At 31.5% G+C, this 15,599-nt stretch overlaps 2 protein-coding genes, 1 long non-coding RNA gene and 1 pseudogene across 17 annotated transcripts; 3 read left to right on the forward strand and 1 right to left on the reverse strand.

Moving 5' to 3' along the window:
• The first annotated feature begins 6,552 nt into the window (after nucleotides 1-6,552).
• Nucleotides 6,553-8,092, forward strand: LOC108815245 (F-box protein At3g26010-like). Its single transcript, XM_056990266.1, has one exon. It carries the CDS (start codon nucleotides 6,659-6,661, stop codon nucleotides 7,964-7,966), a length of 1,308 nt encoding a protein of 435 aa, XP_056846246.1. The 5' UTR covers nucleotides 6,553-6,658; the 3' UTR covers nucleotides 7,967-8,092.
• A 291-nt stretch (nucleotides 8,093-8,383) lies between these two features.
• On the reverse strand, nucleotides 8,384-9,165 carry LOC108815244 (uncharacterized; annotated as a pseudogene).
• Nucleotides 9,166-10,168: 1,003 nt separating this feature from the next.
• LOC108815243 (F-box protein At3g26010-like) lies at nucleotides 10,169-11,703 on the forward strand. Of its 2 annotated transcripts, XM_056990296.1 has the most exons (2): nucleotides 10,169-10,962; nucleotides 11,068-11,703. In XM_056990296.1, the coding sequence occupies exons 1-2, from the start codon at nucleotides 10,317-10,319 to the stop codon at nucleotides 11,628-11,630; spliced, it is 1,209 nt and encodes a 402-aa protein (XP_056846276.1). In that variant the 5' UTR covers nucleotides 10,169-10,316; the 3' UTR covers nucleotides 11,631-11,703. The 2 variants fall into 2 exon arrangements, with proteins under 2 accessions (XP_056846276.1, XP_056846275.1); XM_056990295.1 differs by having other exon boundaries at nucleotides 10,186-11,703.
• A 1,107-nt stretch (nucleotides 11,704-12,810) lies between these two features.
• Nucleotides 12,811-15,323, forward strand: LOC108817982 (uncharacterized). 14 transcript variants are annotated; one of them, XR_001944111.2, is made up of 5 exons: nucleotides 12,811-12,948; nucleotides 13,179-13,314; nucleotides 13,438-13,647; nucleotides 13,726-13,797; nucleotides 13,905-15,323. It is a non-coding gene; the product is annotated as an uncharacterized LOC108817982 (long non-coding RNA). The 14 variants fall into 14 exon arrangements; XR_008936754.1 differs by having other exon boundaries at nucleotides 12,855-13,314; nucleotides 13,905-14,777; nucleotides 14,850-15,323; XR_001944103.2 differs by having other exon boundaries at nucleotides 12,858-13,314; nucleotides 13,905-14,376; nucleotides 14,678-15,323.
• Nucleotides 15,324-15,599: the final 276 nt, after the last annotated feature.

A 15,599-nucleotide genomic window follows, 5' to 3' on the forward strand; every position in this document is an offset into this window, starting at 1 on the left:
CATTATGTAATACCGATATAGTTTTGATCCGCGCTTTTAAAGCGCGGATTTATTTTCCTTTATCTTTTTTTTTAAATTGACAAATATTTAATAAATGTCATATTTTCATATATTTGGTTTTTATAAAAAACTTAAGTTTTTTATTTTTCTTTATCGTGTTTCATTTTAAATGAGTATAGGCCTGATCACAATATCTGGATCCGAAGAACCAACCCAAAACCGACCCAAAAATCAGGGTCCCGAACCCGATCAGACCCGGGGTAAATATCCGAATGAATTCTAAATTGCTATATCCGAAGAACCGATCCGAACCCGATCCGAACCGAGAACCAAATGAATATCCAAAGATACCCGAAATGTGAATATATATCTAAAAATATATGTTATAATTATATTTATAATTATTTTAATATTTTAAATTAATATCATAAGTTAACTATAGTAGTCATTTTTAGTACTTTTGAGTATTTTTGGATAAAATATGATAGTTTGGATAAAAGTTTACCCAAAAAAACTGTATAGAATGGATATTTTTGGTTACTTTTGGTTACTTTTGAGTAATTTGGATACAAAAATTTGAACCGAATCGGATACTTTGGTTACTCTGAGTATAAATAACCGAACCCGTTTTAGATATTTTGGTTATTTGGTTATTTTCAGGTTCTTATGCATGAGAACCGAACCCACCCGGACCCGGAAAGATCCAACTCGAACCCGATCCGAAAAATATAAATTGAATCTGATTTGTTAATCGGCCCAAATGGCCCAAAAGAGATGATGTGAGCAATGGGCTGGATTTAAAAAAATGATCCAATATAGATGTGTTATTAATATTACTTGATTGCCCTTAATGAAATATGCAATGTTATTAAAGAAAGGGGTATTTTTAGTAAAAAAACCAATAGGATCCTGCTTTAATAGTATAGATTATCTTAATCCTACAAACTAGTTTTGGACAAAGATGTTTGATAGCCACAATAGTATTGTCAATCCATTATTGTCGGTAACATTTTATCAAAGAAGTATCTGAAGTCAAAACGTGCTTTGGTCCTCATTAGTCGCCAGAGAATCAATTTACTGTTGGCTCCAATTCAAATATGTGTAACACACTACATGAATGGATTGTCTCCATCTAGTGTTATTTTAATAAATTCAGAATTAAGTTTGTATTCACATGATCAAATTCTTTGAACTGGAATACGAAACTTCATGAGAAGTTGGTAGTTTTCCGCGGCAGTGATTTCTCAAGCTATTCACTTAACTCCATTGAGTAACTCAGAACCATGAACTTCATCATGATCTCCATGTCTTTGGATTCCTTTGTCAATATAAAACAACATTGCAAAGGTGATCACACTCACCAGAAAACCAGCTGAATTGGATATTATTATTAACCAATGATCAGAAGCTCAAGCGTCCAAAGCATGCAAGCCATGGACATAAGCCATATTCAGTGTAAATAAAGAATACTCCTTCCGTTTCATTTCATTTGTCGTTCTAGATTTCGACACACAGATTAATAAAACATTTAAGTTTGTATATTTACTAGATAAAAACATCATTACCAATACACCTAACCAGATTTCAACCAATAAAAAATAGCTTAGAATAAAATGTCAATAAATTTTGCATTGAAATCATAAAACGACACTTATTTTGAAATAAAAATTTTGCTTTATAACGACATCTAATTCGAAACGGAGGGAGTATATAGTTAAGTAACCGAACAAAGCTCACTAAACTACTTGGTAACGCAACCCCAAGAGTGTTGTGACGAAAGAGACAAAAGCCACGAGTTGTAGCAAAATGGTAGTGGCTTGAACGCTGGGACGAGATGAAATGGAAGAGAAAGAGTTGTTGCGCGAATGCGAGGGCAATTAAGTTGATGAGGTCCCTTCCCTATTGGTCGTTTTTTGTCAATGATGATGCCAAAAACGGCATAGGTTATGAAAGTGAAGAGATGCGGGAGTGTTCAAAGCTATGGAGATGGTTTGGTAGGGTGGTTCCGTCATTGGGATCAAATGGTTGGTGATTCTTTTGACCAAGGAAGAGTTCCACAGACATATAAAGCGAGGAGCCTACAATGATCAAGAGAAATTCATTCTTGTTTGGCATCCGAAAAGAAAAATATGTGATTGATTGGACTGTATAAACAATTTTAAATTTAATTTTCTTTTTTACAATTTTTAAACCATCAGTTATGTTTTACACTATTTTTTTAAAAAAATACTGAAAATAGTTGTAAGAACTTTGTTTACTTTGAATGTAAAAAATGTCTGTAGAAATTTCTTTCTATTTTTTATTTTTAATATAAGGTATTACAGATATATAGCTAAGACAATATGTCTAACCTAAATTATGCATTAAATAATTTACTCTTATAGTCCAACTAATTATAACCAAACTACTAGATTTTGAGTCACGATTCGAAAGCACTGATTTTTTTTGGAATATAAATAAAGTTTAATATGAACAAGTATTTTGAAATTGTTATATATTTATATTATAAAGTTGTATTATATTAAAAAGAAAATATGTTTAAAACAATATAATTTATGAATTATTTTATTTAAGATTTTTGTATGTACATTTATGTAATTATTTTTAGATCTGGCATATTATTCGGACCCGAAAAACCAAACAAAAAATAACTTGAAACTTTATATTTAATTCGGATCCAGGTCGAGGATAAAATATCTATTGGGTAATTTTAGACTTGCGGTCTCGGTTCGAGTATCGGTCTTATTAGAGACCCAATCGTGTACTTAAAATACCTAAAATCTTCTGTGTATATTAGGTATATTTAGGTATTTCAAATATGTTTTCTGTATTACGTATGTTTTTTAAATTTTTGGGTTAGTTTTAGGTATAGTTTCAAATTTTGAATAAAATTTCAAATTTAAAAAGTATATTTTGGGTATTTGGGTAAATTTTTGAATGTGTTTTTTTGGCGGATTTTGACTAATTTAATATCATAGTTTATATGGTCTTTAATAGTTTCTATTTTTTCTTAAATAACAATTTTTACTATAAATATTCTTTATAAAATCAATTTAAAATATTTAGAAAAAGTGTATCACATAAAATGAGAAGCAATAATATGATTCATTAAAAATATTTAGAATATTATATAGTTAAATTAAATAATGATATGATCAAAAAATAATTATGCATGGATCGAACCATCTATATGTGAGAGGGCGTGGAAAACTATATGTAAAATGATATTGATGATTAGTTAAATAATAAAGACAATTTTTTTATTTGATTGATTAGAAAACTAACTTGTTAGATATCGAAATTGTAGGAGTGAATATTATAAAAAGTTATATTTAATTAATATTGATATATTTTTAGTGTTTAAAGTAAATATTAAGTTTTAAGTGAATAGGTCTAACAATTTTGTTTAAATATATTTTTTCATAATATTTCTCTTTTAGTAGTACTAGATTTGAAAGACGCTTTCAAAGTGCGAAATTAATTTTGAAACAAACCAAATTTATATAATATATAAATTTCTATTTTTGATTGTCTATCTATTTTTACATGTTACAAATGAAACGTTCAGCATAAGAACTATACTCATATAAATATCGAAATTATATAATATTTTTATGCATTTGGTGAGGATCTTGAAATATTCGTTTTTTACATTTGGATCAATGTGCATATATATATATATGAATTAGTAGACATACCATTTTTATTATATTAATAAATAAAATATAATTGAGTAGTTACTTAAAATTAATATTCGCATAGTCTGAATTCATTAATTTCAAAAATAAAAAATTAGTTATTCAGTTCCTTAATTTTATTTATAATATATAATTAATAATGATTAAATAAACTATAAATAGAAATAATATGAAAATTAGTTAAACATAATGGTCGAACATAGACTATATGTAAATAGATAAAAAAATTATTATGTTTTAATAGTATTACTAGATTCTGATCCACCCATCAAATGACGGGTATATTTTTGTTTTACTTTTTTATAAATTTAATTTTCATATTTATGTTTTTAATCATAATTGTGTTTTCCTTGTAATCATATTTGTGCAAAATATCTTTTTTTTTAAATGATTAATACGAAGTTGAACTAAACCTTATAACAATATGTCATGTTTCTAATTTAATATAGAACTAGATTTTGATCCGCGATTTCAAAACGTATAATAATTTTTCAGTGAAACTTATTTATAATCACATTTTCTTTTGATTTAAAGTAGGCTTGGGCATAAAATCTGTAATCTGAAGTCCGAACCGAACCCATACCAAAAGCTCAATCCGTATCCTATCTGAAATGTAAGAAATACAAGAATGGATTTGTACAGTGGTAGAAAACATATCCTAACACTAAATGTTATTTTCCGAACACGAACTGGTAACCCAAAAAACTAAAAAGCGAGAAAAATCTAAAAACGGATTCGAATGTCCAAATTAATAACAATTGTAAATATTTGAAACATAAATATGTAGTTCACATATTCAATTCTATATTTATTATGAAATGGTATCTAAAATTATTTAAAATTTAAATAAGTATTTTAAATATCTAATTCTATATAAATAATTATTTATTTCTTATGTTTTGCTTTTAAATTTTGTATTTAACTTCAGATATATCCGAACCAAACCAATATAATCTGAATTCAAACAATATACGGTTATTTTATAGGTTTTAGGAATTGATATAAATTAGAATCAAAACTGGTGTATCTGAATCCGACATGTACTTACAAATTTACCAGAATGAGACATACAAAGTGTTTTAAATTAGAAATGAAATTTAATATACCTAACATGTATCTTAACGGGTATTTGAATGCCGAAAGCTAACTTAAAATGTGTTTTATGTTTTGTTTATTTAGTTTTTATTTTTGATAAATATTTCATATGTTTGTTAGAATAGCCCCTAAAATTATACTCATAAAATATCGATAATAACATATTTCATCATATAATTAAATATTAATAGTAGTTAATTATTAATTTTCAAATATATATAATTTTATTTTATTTTCAAATATCGATGAATTTTTTTTCTTGCATTTGTAAGTTGTATTAAAGTACAGTTATATATATATATGTATTAGTAGGCATATTTTAATTATTTTTATATCAGTAAATAAAATATAATTGATTAGTGACTAAAATTTAGTGTTAATATAATTTGAATTCCTTATTTTTTTAAAAAAAAACAATAGATTAGTTATTTAGTTCCTTAATTTTAGGTTAGTTATATATTTAATAATAACTAAATTAGGTATAAGTAGAAATAATAAAAAAAAAGTTAAATGTAATGGTCTATAAGTAGATAAAAATTGCTGATATTTTAATTGTATTGATAGATTGATTATTTATATAAAAAAGCTAACATCATAAGATTTTTGGGTTTAATTATTTACTAGGTGTTTGACCCGCGGTTGCGGGCGTAAATAATTTATAATTACTTATTAATATATTCATTACTAAATAAAATTTATAATGAAAAATTATATTTATGTTTTCATCTAAAAAATTTAATGTCTTGTAATTTATTTGTACACTAAAATATATTTAGAAATTATCTTTTTTTTTTATTTAAAATTTATTTCCTTTTCAATTATATAAAAAATAAAAATTTTACTTGATTAATATTTAGTTATGTGTTTTGTTATATAAAAAGTTTTTTTGTCTTGTAAATTTATTTGTACACTAATATATATCTAGAAATTGTATTTTATTTTAAATTATTTCCTTTTCAATTATATAAAAATTAAAATTTTACTTAATTAATATTTAGTTATGTGGTTTGTGTTTTTTTTAACTCTTTTATGATAAGACTTTTACAGAAAACAACACAATATGTTTAAGAACTATTTTATTTTAATATATATTTTTAGATTTTATATAATTTTAATATTATTAGTTTTAATAATTTATCTAATCAAAAGAATTAAAATTTAATCAAAAGAATTAAAATTCTTTTTTATTTATTTTGTGGCTAATTTATATGTTGTATTCATTAAGAATATAAATGATATTGACCATTATAACCTTTTTATTTTAAAATATACTTCTAGATTTTGGATAATCCTTATCATTATTAATTTTAGTCATTTATATAATCGAATAATTAAATTTCGTTTTTATTTTATAGATAATTTATATATTTATTCATTAAGGGTATAAACGATATTAACCGCTCTAACTTTCAATGTAAGAGTTAATATTATTAGTTTTAATAATTTATCTAATCAAAAGAATTAAAATTCTTTTTTTATTTATTTTGTGGCTAATTTATATGTTGTATTCATTAAGAATATAAATGATATTGACCATTATAACCTTTTTTATTTTAAAATATACTTCTAGATTTTGGATAATCCTTATCATTATTAATTTTAGTCATTTATATAATCGAATAATTAAATTTCGTTTTTATTTTATAGATAATTTATATATTTTATCATTAAAGTTATAAACGATATTAACCGCTCCAACTTTCAACGTGAGAGTTGTATTACAAACGTGCCGATCCTTATCTGTACAACAATGTGGCCTTATTCCCTCCTCTCAAGTATAATCTAAAATTTTGGCGTTAACAAACACGTCACTGATATAAAAACCTAGAAACCCTAGTGGTCACTTTCGCTAGAGACCGTGCCCAATGGCGATGGAAAGAAAAACCCAACTCGTGGAGGTGATGCAGACAGAGATTCTAGCGAGATTGCCCTTGAAAACCATCTCCAGATTCAAATCAGTCAGCAAGAAATGGAAATCAACCCTGGAATCTGTGTTTTTCCGCCGTCTTTTTTTATCTCTGCACCAAAACTCCTCGTGGTCGCTCATGTACGGAGAAAAAGAACTTATAGGGTTCCATGAATGCAAAACATTGGATCTTCCAAAATCGCCAGCATCACTCATCCCACCGCCTTTCAAACGCTATGATATCGGTGATTGCAACTATAAGTGCTCGTCCAGTGGATTGGTTCTGCTTACAGACGGATCTGACAAAGCTTACTGCTACGTTGGGAATCCAGTTACACAGCAATGGATCAAAATCCCTCCACCTCCCTCTGATCCTAAAGGTGATTCTACCTTATTTGGTTTATTGACTCGCTTGGACCAGGACGGTGTCGTTTTGAGTTTTGAAGTGGTTAGGATAGCTTCTTACAAAAGAACAAATGATTATCTCTCGAGTGACTTGAGCGTGTTACTGTATTCCTCCGAGACAGGGATCTGGACTTCTAAAGTGATTCACTCTCCTATTCTAATCGGCGACGTGTCTAATATCAACCTGAACGGTACGATTTACTTTGGTTGTCTGAGTGTGCCTGGAAACCTCCTAGCTCATGATTTCTATTCTGAATCCGATCAATTCCGGGTTGTTCAATTACCGGACTATCCAGATCACAACAAGGACTACAAACGGACCTTGACTACATCAGCAGGCTTTGTTGTGTACGTCAGAGCACTAGCAAAAAAGGAAGAAACTGTTTTGAAGATCTGGAGGCTGAACAATGATGACGACGACACTTGGCATCTTTTGTGGGAAGTAGGCTTCCCGATTACCGGTAACTATGTACCCATGGCAATGCATCCATTTGATGTCGGTACTGTCTATCTGTGGAGTCAACGGAATCATCATTTGGTATCATGTAACTTGCGGAAACGAGACTACACACTCCTGGGGGATGCAGCTGATGATTGTTTCATTGACCAGTCTGTTTGTAAGAAGAGTGTGGATGAGTTATGGTTTCCGAGATCATTTTCAGTTTTAGAGGAACAAGACTTGAGCTTTAGAGTTTGTATCTGGTTATTCCAATTCGTGATCCCCCGGTGGATGGAATCGGTGCCTCGTCCTCCCCAAGCTGAGATTATAGATACGACTTCACTGCTTTCTCACGCTACTGCAACACATGAGAGAATGATGAGGGAACGTGAAAACTATGACTACTCTTGGTACGCGTGTTGATATCAGTATGTTTCTTTATGCGATGTTATTGTTCTATGATGATGTTTCAAACTATACTTTCTTTGATTTTCTTTCCAGAATTCTATAGAACACTTTTAATTATCTTAACCCTACAAACTAGTTTTGGACAAAGATGTTCGATAGCCACAAATAGTATCATCAATCCATCGTTGTCAGTAATTTTATTAAAGAAGTATTTTGAAGTCCAAACACGTTTTGGTTATTACAACAAAGAATCGATTTACTTTTTGCTCCAATCCAAAATCACGTTCATATATGTGTAACACTCTACATGAATGGATCGTCTCCCATCTATTGTCATTTTATTAAAATACATAATTAAGTTTATATTCACATGATCAAGTGAGAAGTTGGTTGTTTTCCGCGGCCATGATTTCTCAAGCTAGTCAGTAGTCATCATGATTTTGATGTCTTTGGATCCTTTGTCTGAAGCTCAGAATATTCAATTTTCTCACCATAATTTTTTTGCAAAATGATATAAAACCACATTGCAAAGATGGTTACTCTCACAAAAAAACCAGCTAAAGTGAATATTAACCAATTGTATATTTACCTTCCATGCTTGAGCATCTAATTGTATATTTACCTTCTTCAACGTGTAGAAATCAAATGCTTTGAAAATAAACTTGGCGTCCAAAGCATGCAAAAGTGTTGGTAAGGCAATCGCCAAGAGAGTTTGACGAAAGATACAAAAATCACGAGTTGTAGCAACAAATGGTAATGGCCCTCAACGCCCGTGTGCTCGGACGAGTGGAAATGGAAGAGAAAGAGCTGTCGCGTGAAGGCGAGTGCCACTATTAAGCCGATGATGAGGTCCGTATGAGCTATTGGTCTAGTTTTGTCGATGATGTGGCGAAAGCCGCATAAGTTATGAAGGTGACACTGACGGAGTTGCAAGAGTGCTCAAAGTTATGGGGATAGTTTTGTTACTGACTCACTGGGATCAAATGGTTGATAATTCTTTTGACCAGGAAGAGTTCCACAGACATAAAAAAGCGAGGAGCCTATACAACGATCAAGACAGCTCTGAATATCTTAGTTTTGTAAGAGAAACAATGTACATGATATGTATAATTTTGGATGAAGAGAAAATAGTTTGATGTGGTTAAAGAGGTGCCATAGACCAAGTGCAAAAGAAGAAGAAAAATCGATATGATGTGACCTAATAATGTTCCCATGTTCTAACTTTGGAGGTTCAGATTAGGAAAGGTAGCAATAAATAAAACTTGCGTAGATAAATAAATGGAAGATGAGTGTAACAGCTGAATGAGAAAAGATCATGTGTTTTTTCAGACCCACGTCATCGTGTCTTTGATGTTTTCCGGTGATATTGGAGTTTCCAGTGAAGATATTTCTGGTCGGCGGAGGTTAGCCGTGTGATCTGCGCTATTTACCTCATGTTTCTTCTCCGCTTGGCATCCATACACGTACTGGATTGTTTGATTCACTTCCTTATTTGAATATCCTTCTTAACCACAAGTGTATCGAGTGGTACATCGAATTTTTTCTATAGGTGCTAAGCATTCTGAATTCAAAACTTACCATCTCAAATATGTTTGTTTGTGTGGCAAAAAATAATAATTCATCTACCACTTTTTATGTTTGGTATCCAGTAGAAAAATATGTGATTGGTTGGACTGTATAAATAATTTCCTATATAAATTTTAGTTACAATTTTTAAACTATCAATTATGCTTTAGACTAATTTTTTAAAAAAATACTGAAAAATTGTTGTAAGAACTGTTTACTTTGAATTTTTTTTTAAAAATGTCTGTAAAAATTTATTATTTATTTTTAATAGCTATAACAAATATAGCTAAAACAAATACGTCTAACCTAAATTATACAACAGTTTATCTTTATAGTCCAACCAATTATAACCAAAGTATTATTTAGAAATAAAAACAAAATATTTTAAACATCATAATAATTTTGGACTTTAATTATTTATATAGTGGTTCATTGTGTGGATTTACATTATTAAGACTAACTCCAATTTACCTTTATATTCATCTTTATATATTTTTTTGTTATTTCAAATTCTAAATATAAAAACAAAGTATAATTTCTCTAAATATTTCTCTCAAAATATAAGATTTCTATTATAGAGCAATATATTGGGTAAATCGACTTCTATAGAATTTTATATTTTACAGAAAAATATGGAAATATACATTGAAATTCGGTAAAACCCTGTTCTTCTCTCTAAAACAATGTGGTCTTATTTCCTCCTTTCAATTTAACCTAAAAGTTTAGCGTAGCACGTCACAATATTTAAAACGGAACCTCGAAACCCTAGTGGTCACACTTTCGCTAAACTCTATCTTCAATGGCGGTGGAAAGAAAAACCCAACTCTTGGAGGTGATGCAGACAGAGATTCTAGCGAGATTGCCCTTGAAAACCATCTCCAGATTCAAATCAGTGTGTAAGAAATGGAAATCAACACTCGAATCTGTGTATTTCCGCCGTCTCTTTTTATCTCTGCACCAAAACTCCTCCTCGTCATCGTGGTCCCTCATGTACGGAGCAAAAGAACTCATAGGGTTCCATGGATGCAAAACACTGGATCTTCCAAAATCTCCAGCATCACTCATCCCACCGCCTTTCAAACGCTATTATATCGGTGATTGCAACTACAAGGGTTCGTCCAGTGGATTGGTTCTGCTTACAGACGGCTCTGATAAAGCTTACTGCTACGTTGGGAATCCAGTTACACAGCAATGGGTTAAAATCCCTCCACCTACATCTGATCCGGCAGGTGATTCTACTGTGTTTGATCTGGTGACTCGCTTGGATGAAGACGGTGTCGTTTTAAGCTTTAAAGTGGTTAGGTTAGCTTCGTTTGAATCAACAAATAATTATCTCTCGAGTGTCTTGAGTGTGTTTGTGTATTCTTCCGAGGCAGGGATCTGGACGTCCAAAGTAGTTCACTGTCTTCATCAAATCTCTAACATGTCTAATATCAACTTGAACGGTACTGTTTACTTTACTTGTCTGATTGTGCCTGGAGTAGTCGTAGCTCATGATTTCTATTCTGAATCCGATCAATTCCGGGTTGTTCAATTACCGGACTATCCAGATCACAACAAGGACTACAAACGGACCTTGACTACATCAGCAGGCTTTGTTGTGTACGTTAGAGCACTAGCAAAAAAGGAAGAAACTGTTTTGAAGATCTGGAGGCTGAACAATGATGACGACGACACTTGGCATCTTTTGTGGGAAGTAGGCTTCCCGATTACCGGTAACTATGCACCCATGGCAATGCATCCATTTGATGTCGGTACTGTCTATCTGTGGAGTCAACGCGATCATCATTTGGTATCATGTAACTTGCGGAAACGAGACTACACACTCCTGGGGGATGCAGCTAATGATTGTTTTATTGACCAGTCTGTTTGTAAAAAGAGTGTAGATGAGATATGGTTTCCAAGATCATTATCAGATTTAGAGGAAGAAGACTTGAACTTTAGAGTTTGTATCTGGTTATTCCAATTCGTGATCCCACGGTGGATGGAATCGGTGCCTCGTCCTCCCCAAGCTGAGATTATAGATACGACTTCTCTGCTTTCTCACGCTACTGCAACACATGAGAGAATGATGGTGGATGAAAACAATGACTACTTTTGGTTTGCGTGTTGATATCAGTATGTTTCTTTATGCGATGTTATTGTTCTATGATGATGTTTCAAACTATACTTTCTTTGATTTTCTATCCAGAATTCTATAGAACACTTTTAATTATCTTAACCCTACAAACTAGTTTTGGACAAAGATGTTCGATAGCCACAAATAGTATCATCAATCCATCGTTGTCGGTAATATTATTAAAGAATTACTAAATTTTTATCCGTATTTTAAAGCGCGAAATTATTAATTTGTTAGTCACTTCATAATAGTAGTGAAAACCCTATTTTTACTTATTTATACTTGATAAACATTTTAGATGGAATAGCCAGAAAAGTTAATTTTCTTCAATCCTATTTTAGTGATGATCAAATTGGTGAAATTATTTTGAAAACACATCAGATTTTTTTCCACTTTCCGATATTGTTTGAAATGAAATTAAGATGGTTGCTCAAGTTAATAGCTAAACAGTATTTTAAATATTGAGTTTTCCCTATATTGCACTACAGAAATCAATTATTTTGCTTGTATTAGAGATTGTGGTAGATATTGTTCTATTGACAAACCATGTATTAAAATATATTGTTTGTTAACCAAGTTTGAAACTCGCGAATTAATCAAAATTCGTCCAAGTTTGAAACTCGTGAATTAATCAAAAATTACTTTTAAAAATATTTATAAAAGTATCATGTAATGAATATAATAATATTGGAGAGAAACAAAATTTATATTCAGTCTTGAACAAAAGATTTTAAAATGAAATTATAATATGTTGAGGAACATAACACGTTTATAGTATTGTTTATAATATACTTATAATTAGCTAACTATATATCTATTGGTCATAGTGTTATAAGGTATTTTTTATATTTAGTACTGTATTATATATTTTTCTAAAGAATTATGATATAGGTCTAGCATTTCGTAACTAATATGGTTAGTATTTTTTTAAAGATTGTATATAGGGTTAACGATTTCAAAATTTAAGACTGGAGAGAATATAAGGTATAGGTAATTAATGATGCAATACAATTGTAGATGGTAAATTTAATAAATTATCTTAAGCGTTAAAAAAGCAATGACATCAATACAATACTAAAAGGCTAATAAGATCAATGGAGAGCATGTCCACGTAGGATTGGAAAATCCTCCAATGAGAAATCTTTATTTTTGCCACATCAGCACCAGTGTGGATTGGTCTTTCTTATTGATCCGTAAATGAATTAGTTGGCCCATAAGCCCAATCAAATAATAACCCTAACACGTCATTGAATCCTTTCGATGATCTCCCATCTTCATCGTTTCATCTTCTTCAACGGATCGTCGCAGTAAGGTTTACAACTTCTGGCCTTTTCCGCTTCCTCCTTCATCTTCATCCCCTTTCAGCTTCCCTTACAATTGTAAATCACCATTCAAATTCTCCTCCTCCCACTAAATTTTACATTCATCAAATCGAAGACAACAACTCCACAAATTACTGTTCGACTTCCCCTCTCCAACCTATATATAATACTCCAATGTCACTTTGTTGTTTATATCTATTAATGGTTTTTGTGTTGGTAGAATCAGGAGTTGATATCAATCTCTGGAACTACCGTAGACAGATAATAGCTCTCTATAGACTACTTTGATGCAAGCTCTCTACCGTCCAGCAGCGAGAGATCCTCAAGCTCTGCTCCTCATTTGGAGATCAAAGAAGGTAAAATAATTATCAATTGAAAATTCGACTTTTGATTCTCCGACGCTTGATTTTATCGATTTTTAGCCTCATGCAATGGATATTAAGTAAATTATAATTGGTTTTATCAATTTTGGTCAGAAGATCTTTAGTCTGCCCCGAGAAAGATCCGTAAACTTCAATCCGTTTTAAAAGTCTGCCTTTCTGGTTTGAGCTTAAAATATGATGATATTACAAGAATAGAAGGGATTAAGCGGCCTGAGCTCTTATCAGCCCGATCTAGCATGACAGCTAATGAAAGGAAGCTCGCAGATGTTTGTGCGTTAAATGCCAATGAAGTGACAAAGTGAATGAGTGAGCTATTGTTTTCTTTACAAGGTTTTTGTGTTTAGATATACATTGGTTTCTAATTCTACTTTCGTCTGTTTTTAGGCTGCTTAGAGTGTTTGGAGCACCGAGTGGTGCGAGAATCTATTGGGCTAGAGGGGAACCTCTTAGGAAAAAGTAAGCTCTGAAACTATTAAAAAGTGAATTCCCACATCTTTACAACAAATAAGATACTGCGTTTCCCCTTGAACTCAAACCTTTCACAAAACGAGCTTTTATAATAGGCAGCACTCAAAACCGAGTGTTATGGTCATGGCATTTCATGAAAGCGATGAGGAGATACGGAGAGTTCCGGAGTTTGGTGGAGAAGCTACCGGGAAAGAAATTTCGGGACGAGAATCTGGATCGGGACCGGTCAGGACCAGACACAAATAACGGTCGGAGGAGAGGGTCAAACGAAGCGAGTGAGGACTCTGGCTGAGAAGAGACCAAGCAGATAAAGAGGTACCCAGTTTTTTACACTTTTTACCATTATTGTTTAGAGGGTGGTAAATAAAGGTTGGTTGCGTGATGGGGATTGTTTGGTAGTTTTTTGTGAATAAAAAACGTTTTGAGGAACAGAGTCTCAGCACAGCAGAGAGGAAGAAAGCTTACTTGGGTGAACTGGAAAACAGAGTGAACGACTTGGAGAACAGAAACTCTGAACTTGAAGGGAGACTTTCTACTTTGCAGAACGAGAACCTGATGCTTAAACAAGTACGCTTTTTATCTATCCCGTTAGACTTCAAACATATCACATTGCTGGAATTAACCATCAATTTTCAAGCCGTAGGGACCCATTCATCGAATTAAATACTAAGTAGCCTAAGATAAGCTTGAGATTAGTTCACAAATATTTTTAGATTTCCAATGGTTCTTGGAATACGCTCATTGACTGTGATCTGTGTGGATGGTTCGTTCGTGTTATGTATTTGGTTTTGCTGTTCAAGTGGTGGTGAAGATGAGAATGCAATGTTATGATTGATAAGTTCTTACACTCTTCTGTTATTGATGATAGCAATATCTGGACCCGAATAGAAAGCAGTAACATAAGCCAGTGTATCACATGACTGAGTTGCAGTCTCTCCTTTATCCCCTCTTTCTCCAGGAACTCAGAGGTTCCTACCCCTTATTGTGGTTATTTTGTTATATGTGAGAAAATTTACAGCAGGATCATGGGAATGTGACAGATGGAGAAGTGAACGAGTCCACCATAGTTCATCTTCTTAATTCACGTAGCTTCTTTGGAAAAATCAAAGGCTCCTGTACAGTTGCAAAGTTTGCGGAGAAGCCTAAGCGACTTCTGAATTCATTTGATAGGCAAGATTACAAGAGAAGTCCCTTTCTCAATGATCTAAGGCACCAAGGTTGAAGGATTTTGAAAACAAGAGAGGTGAAGGTCATTGCATATAAGTGTTTGCTGAGCTTATGTGTTGGAAGATCAACCAATTACGTATGCGCTCTCCATAGGATCTGAAAGGACGTCTGAATATGCAGTTTCAAGTTGAAGAATGTTGCTGGTGATCTTACAAGGATAATGGTATAAATTAGTTTCAACAGTTATATTTGTTTCCATTTCTTGACCGAGAACTTAAAAAACATATTTGATGAACATACTGTATATAACTGTTTATGGAATTAAAAATTAATAAATAATTTCATGATATTGTATCTTCGTCGTTTCTGAATAACATAAGATTGACAAACAACGTTGCTGTGCTACCCAATCATATTTGTTCTCTGGAACATCAAACATTTAATTAAAATAGAATATGCTCAAGAGCTCACTAAAATAGCTTTTACAAGCCAAATACGAATTCAGTTATATATTATTATGTTATTTTAATTTGTCCAAAATTTTTTTGTCCAAACAAAAGTTATATATGATTTTAATATTTTAAGAATTGACAGCTACCAAATGAGTTTTTCATCAAAGTAGT

This window comes from Raphanus sativus, chromosome 7 (assembly GCF_000801105.2).
Source record: "Raphanus sativus cultivar WK10039 chromosome 7, ASM80110v3, whole genome shotgun sequence".
In the NCBI taxonomy this organism is placed as follows: domain Eukaryota; kingdom Viridiplantae; phylum Streptophyta; class Magnoliopsida; order Brassicales; family Brassicaceae; genus Raphanus; species Raphanus sativus.

Coding starts and splice junctions, on each gene's coding strand:
- LOC108815243 (XM_056990295.1), top strand. CDS start 10,317: ATGGCGGTGGAAAGAAAAACCCAACTCTTGGAGGTGATGCAGACAGAG.
- LOC108815245 (XM_056990266.1), top strand. CDS start 6,659: ATGGCGATGGAAAGAAAAACCCAACTCGTGGAGGTGATGCAGACAGAG.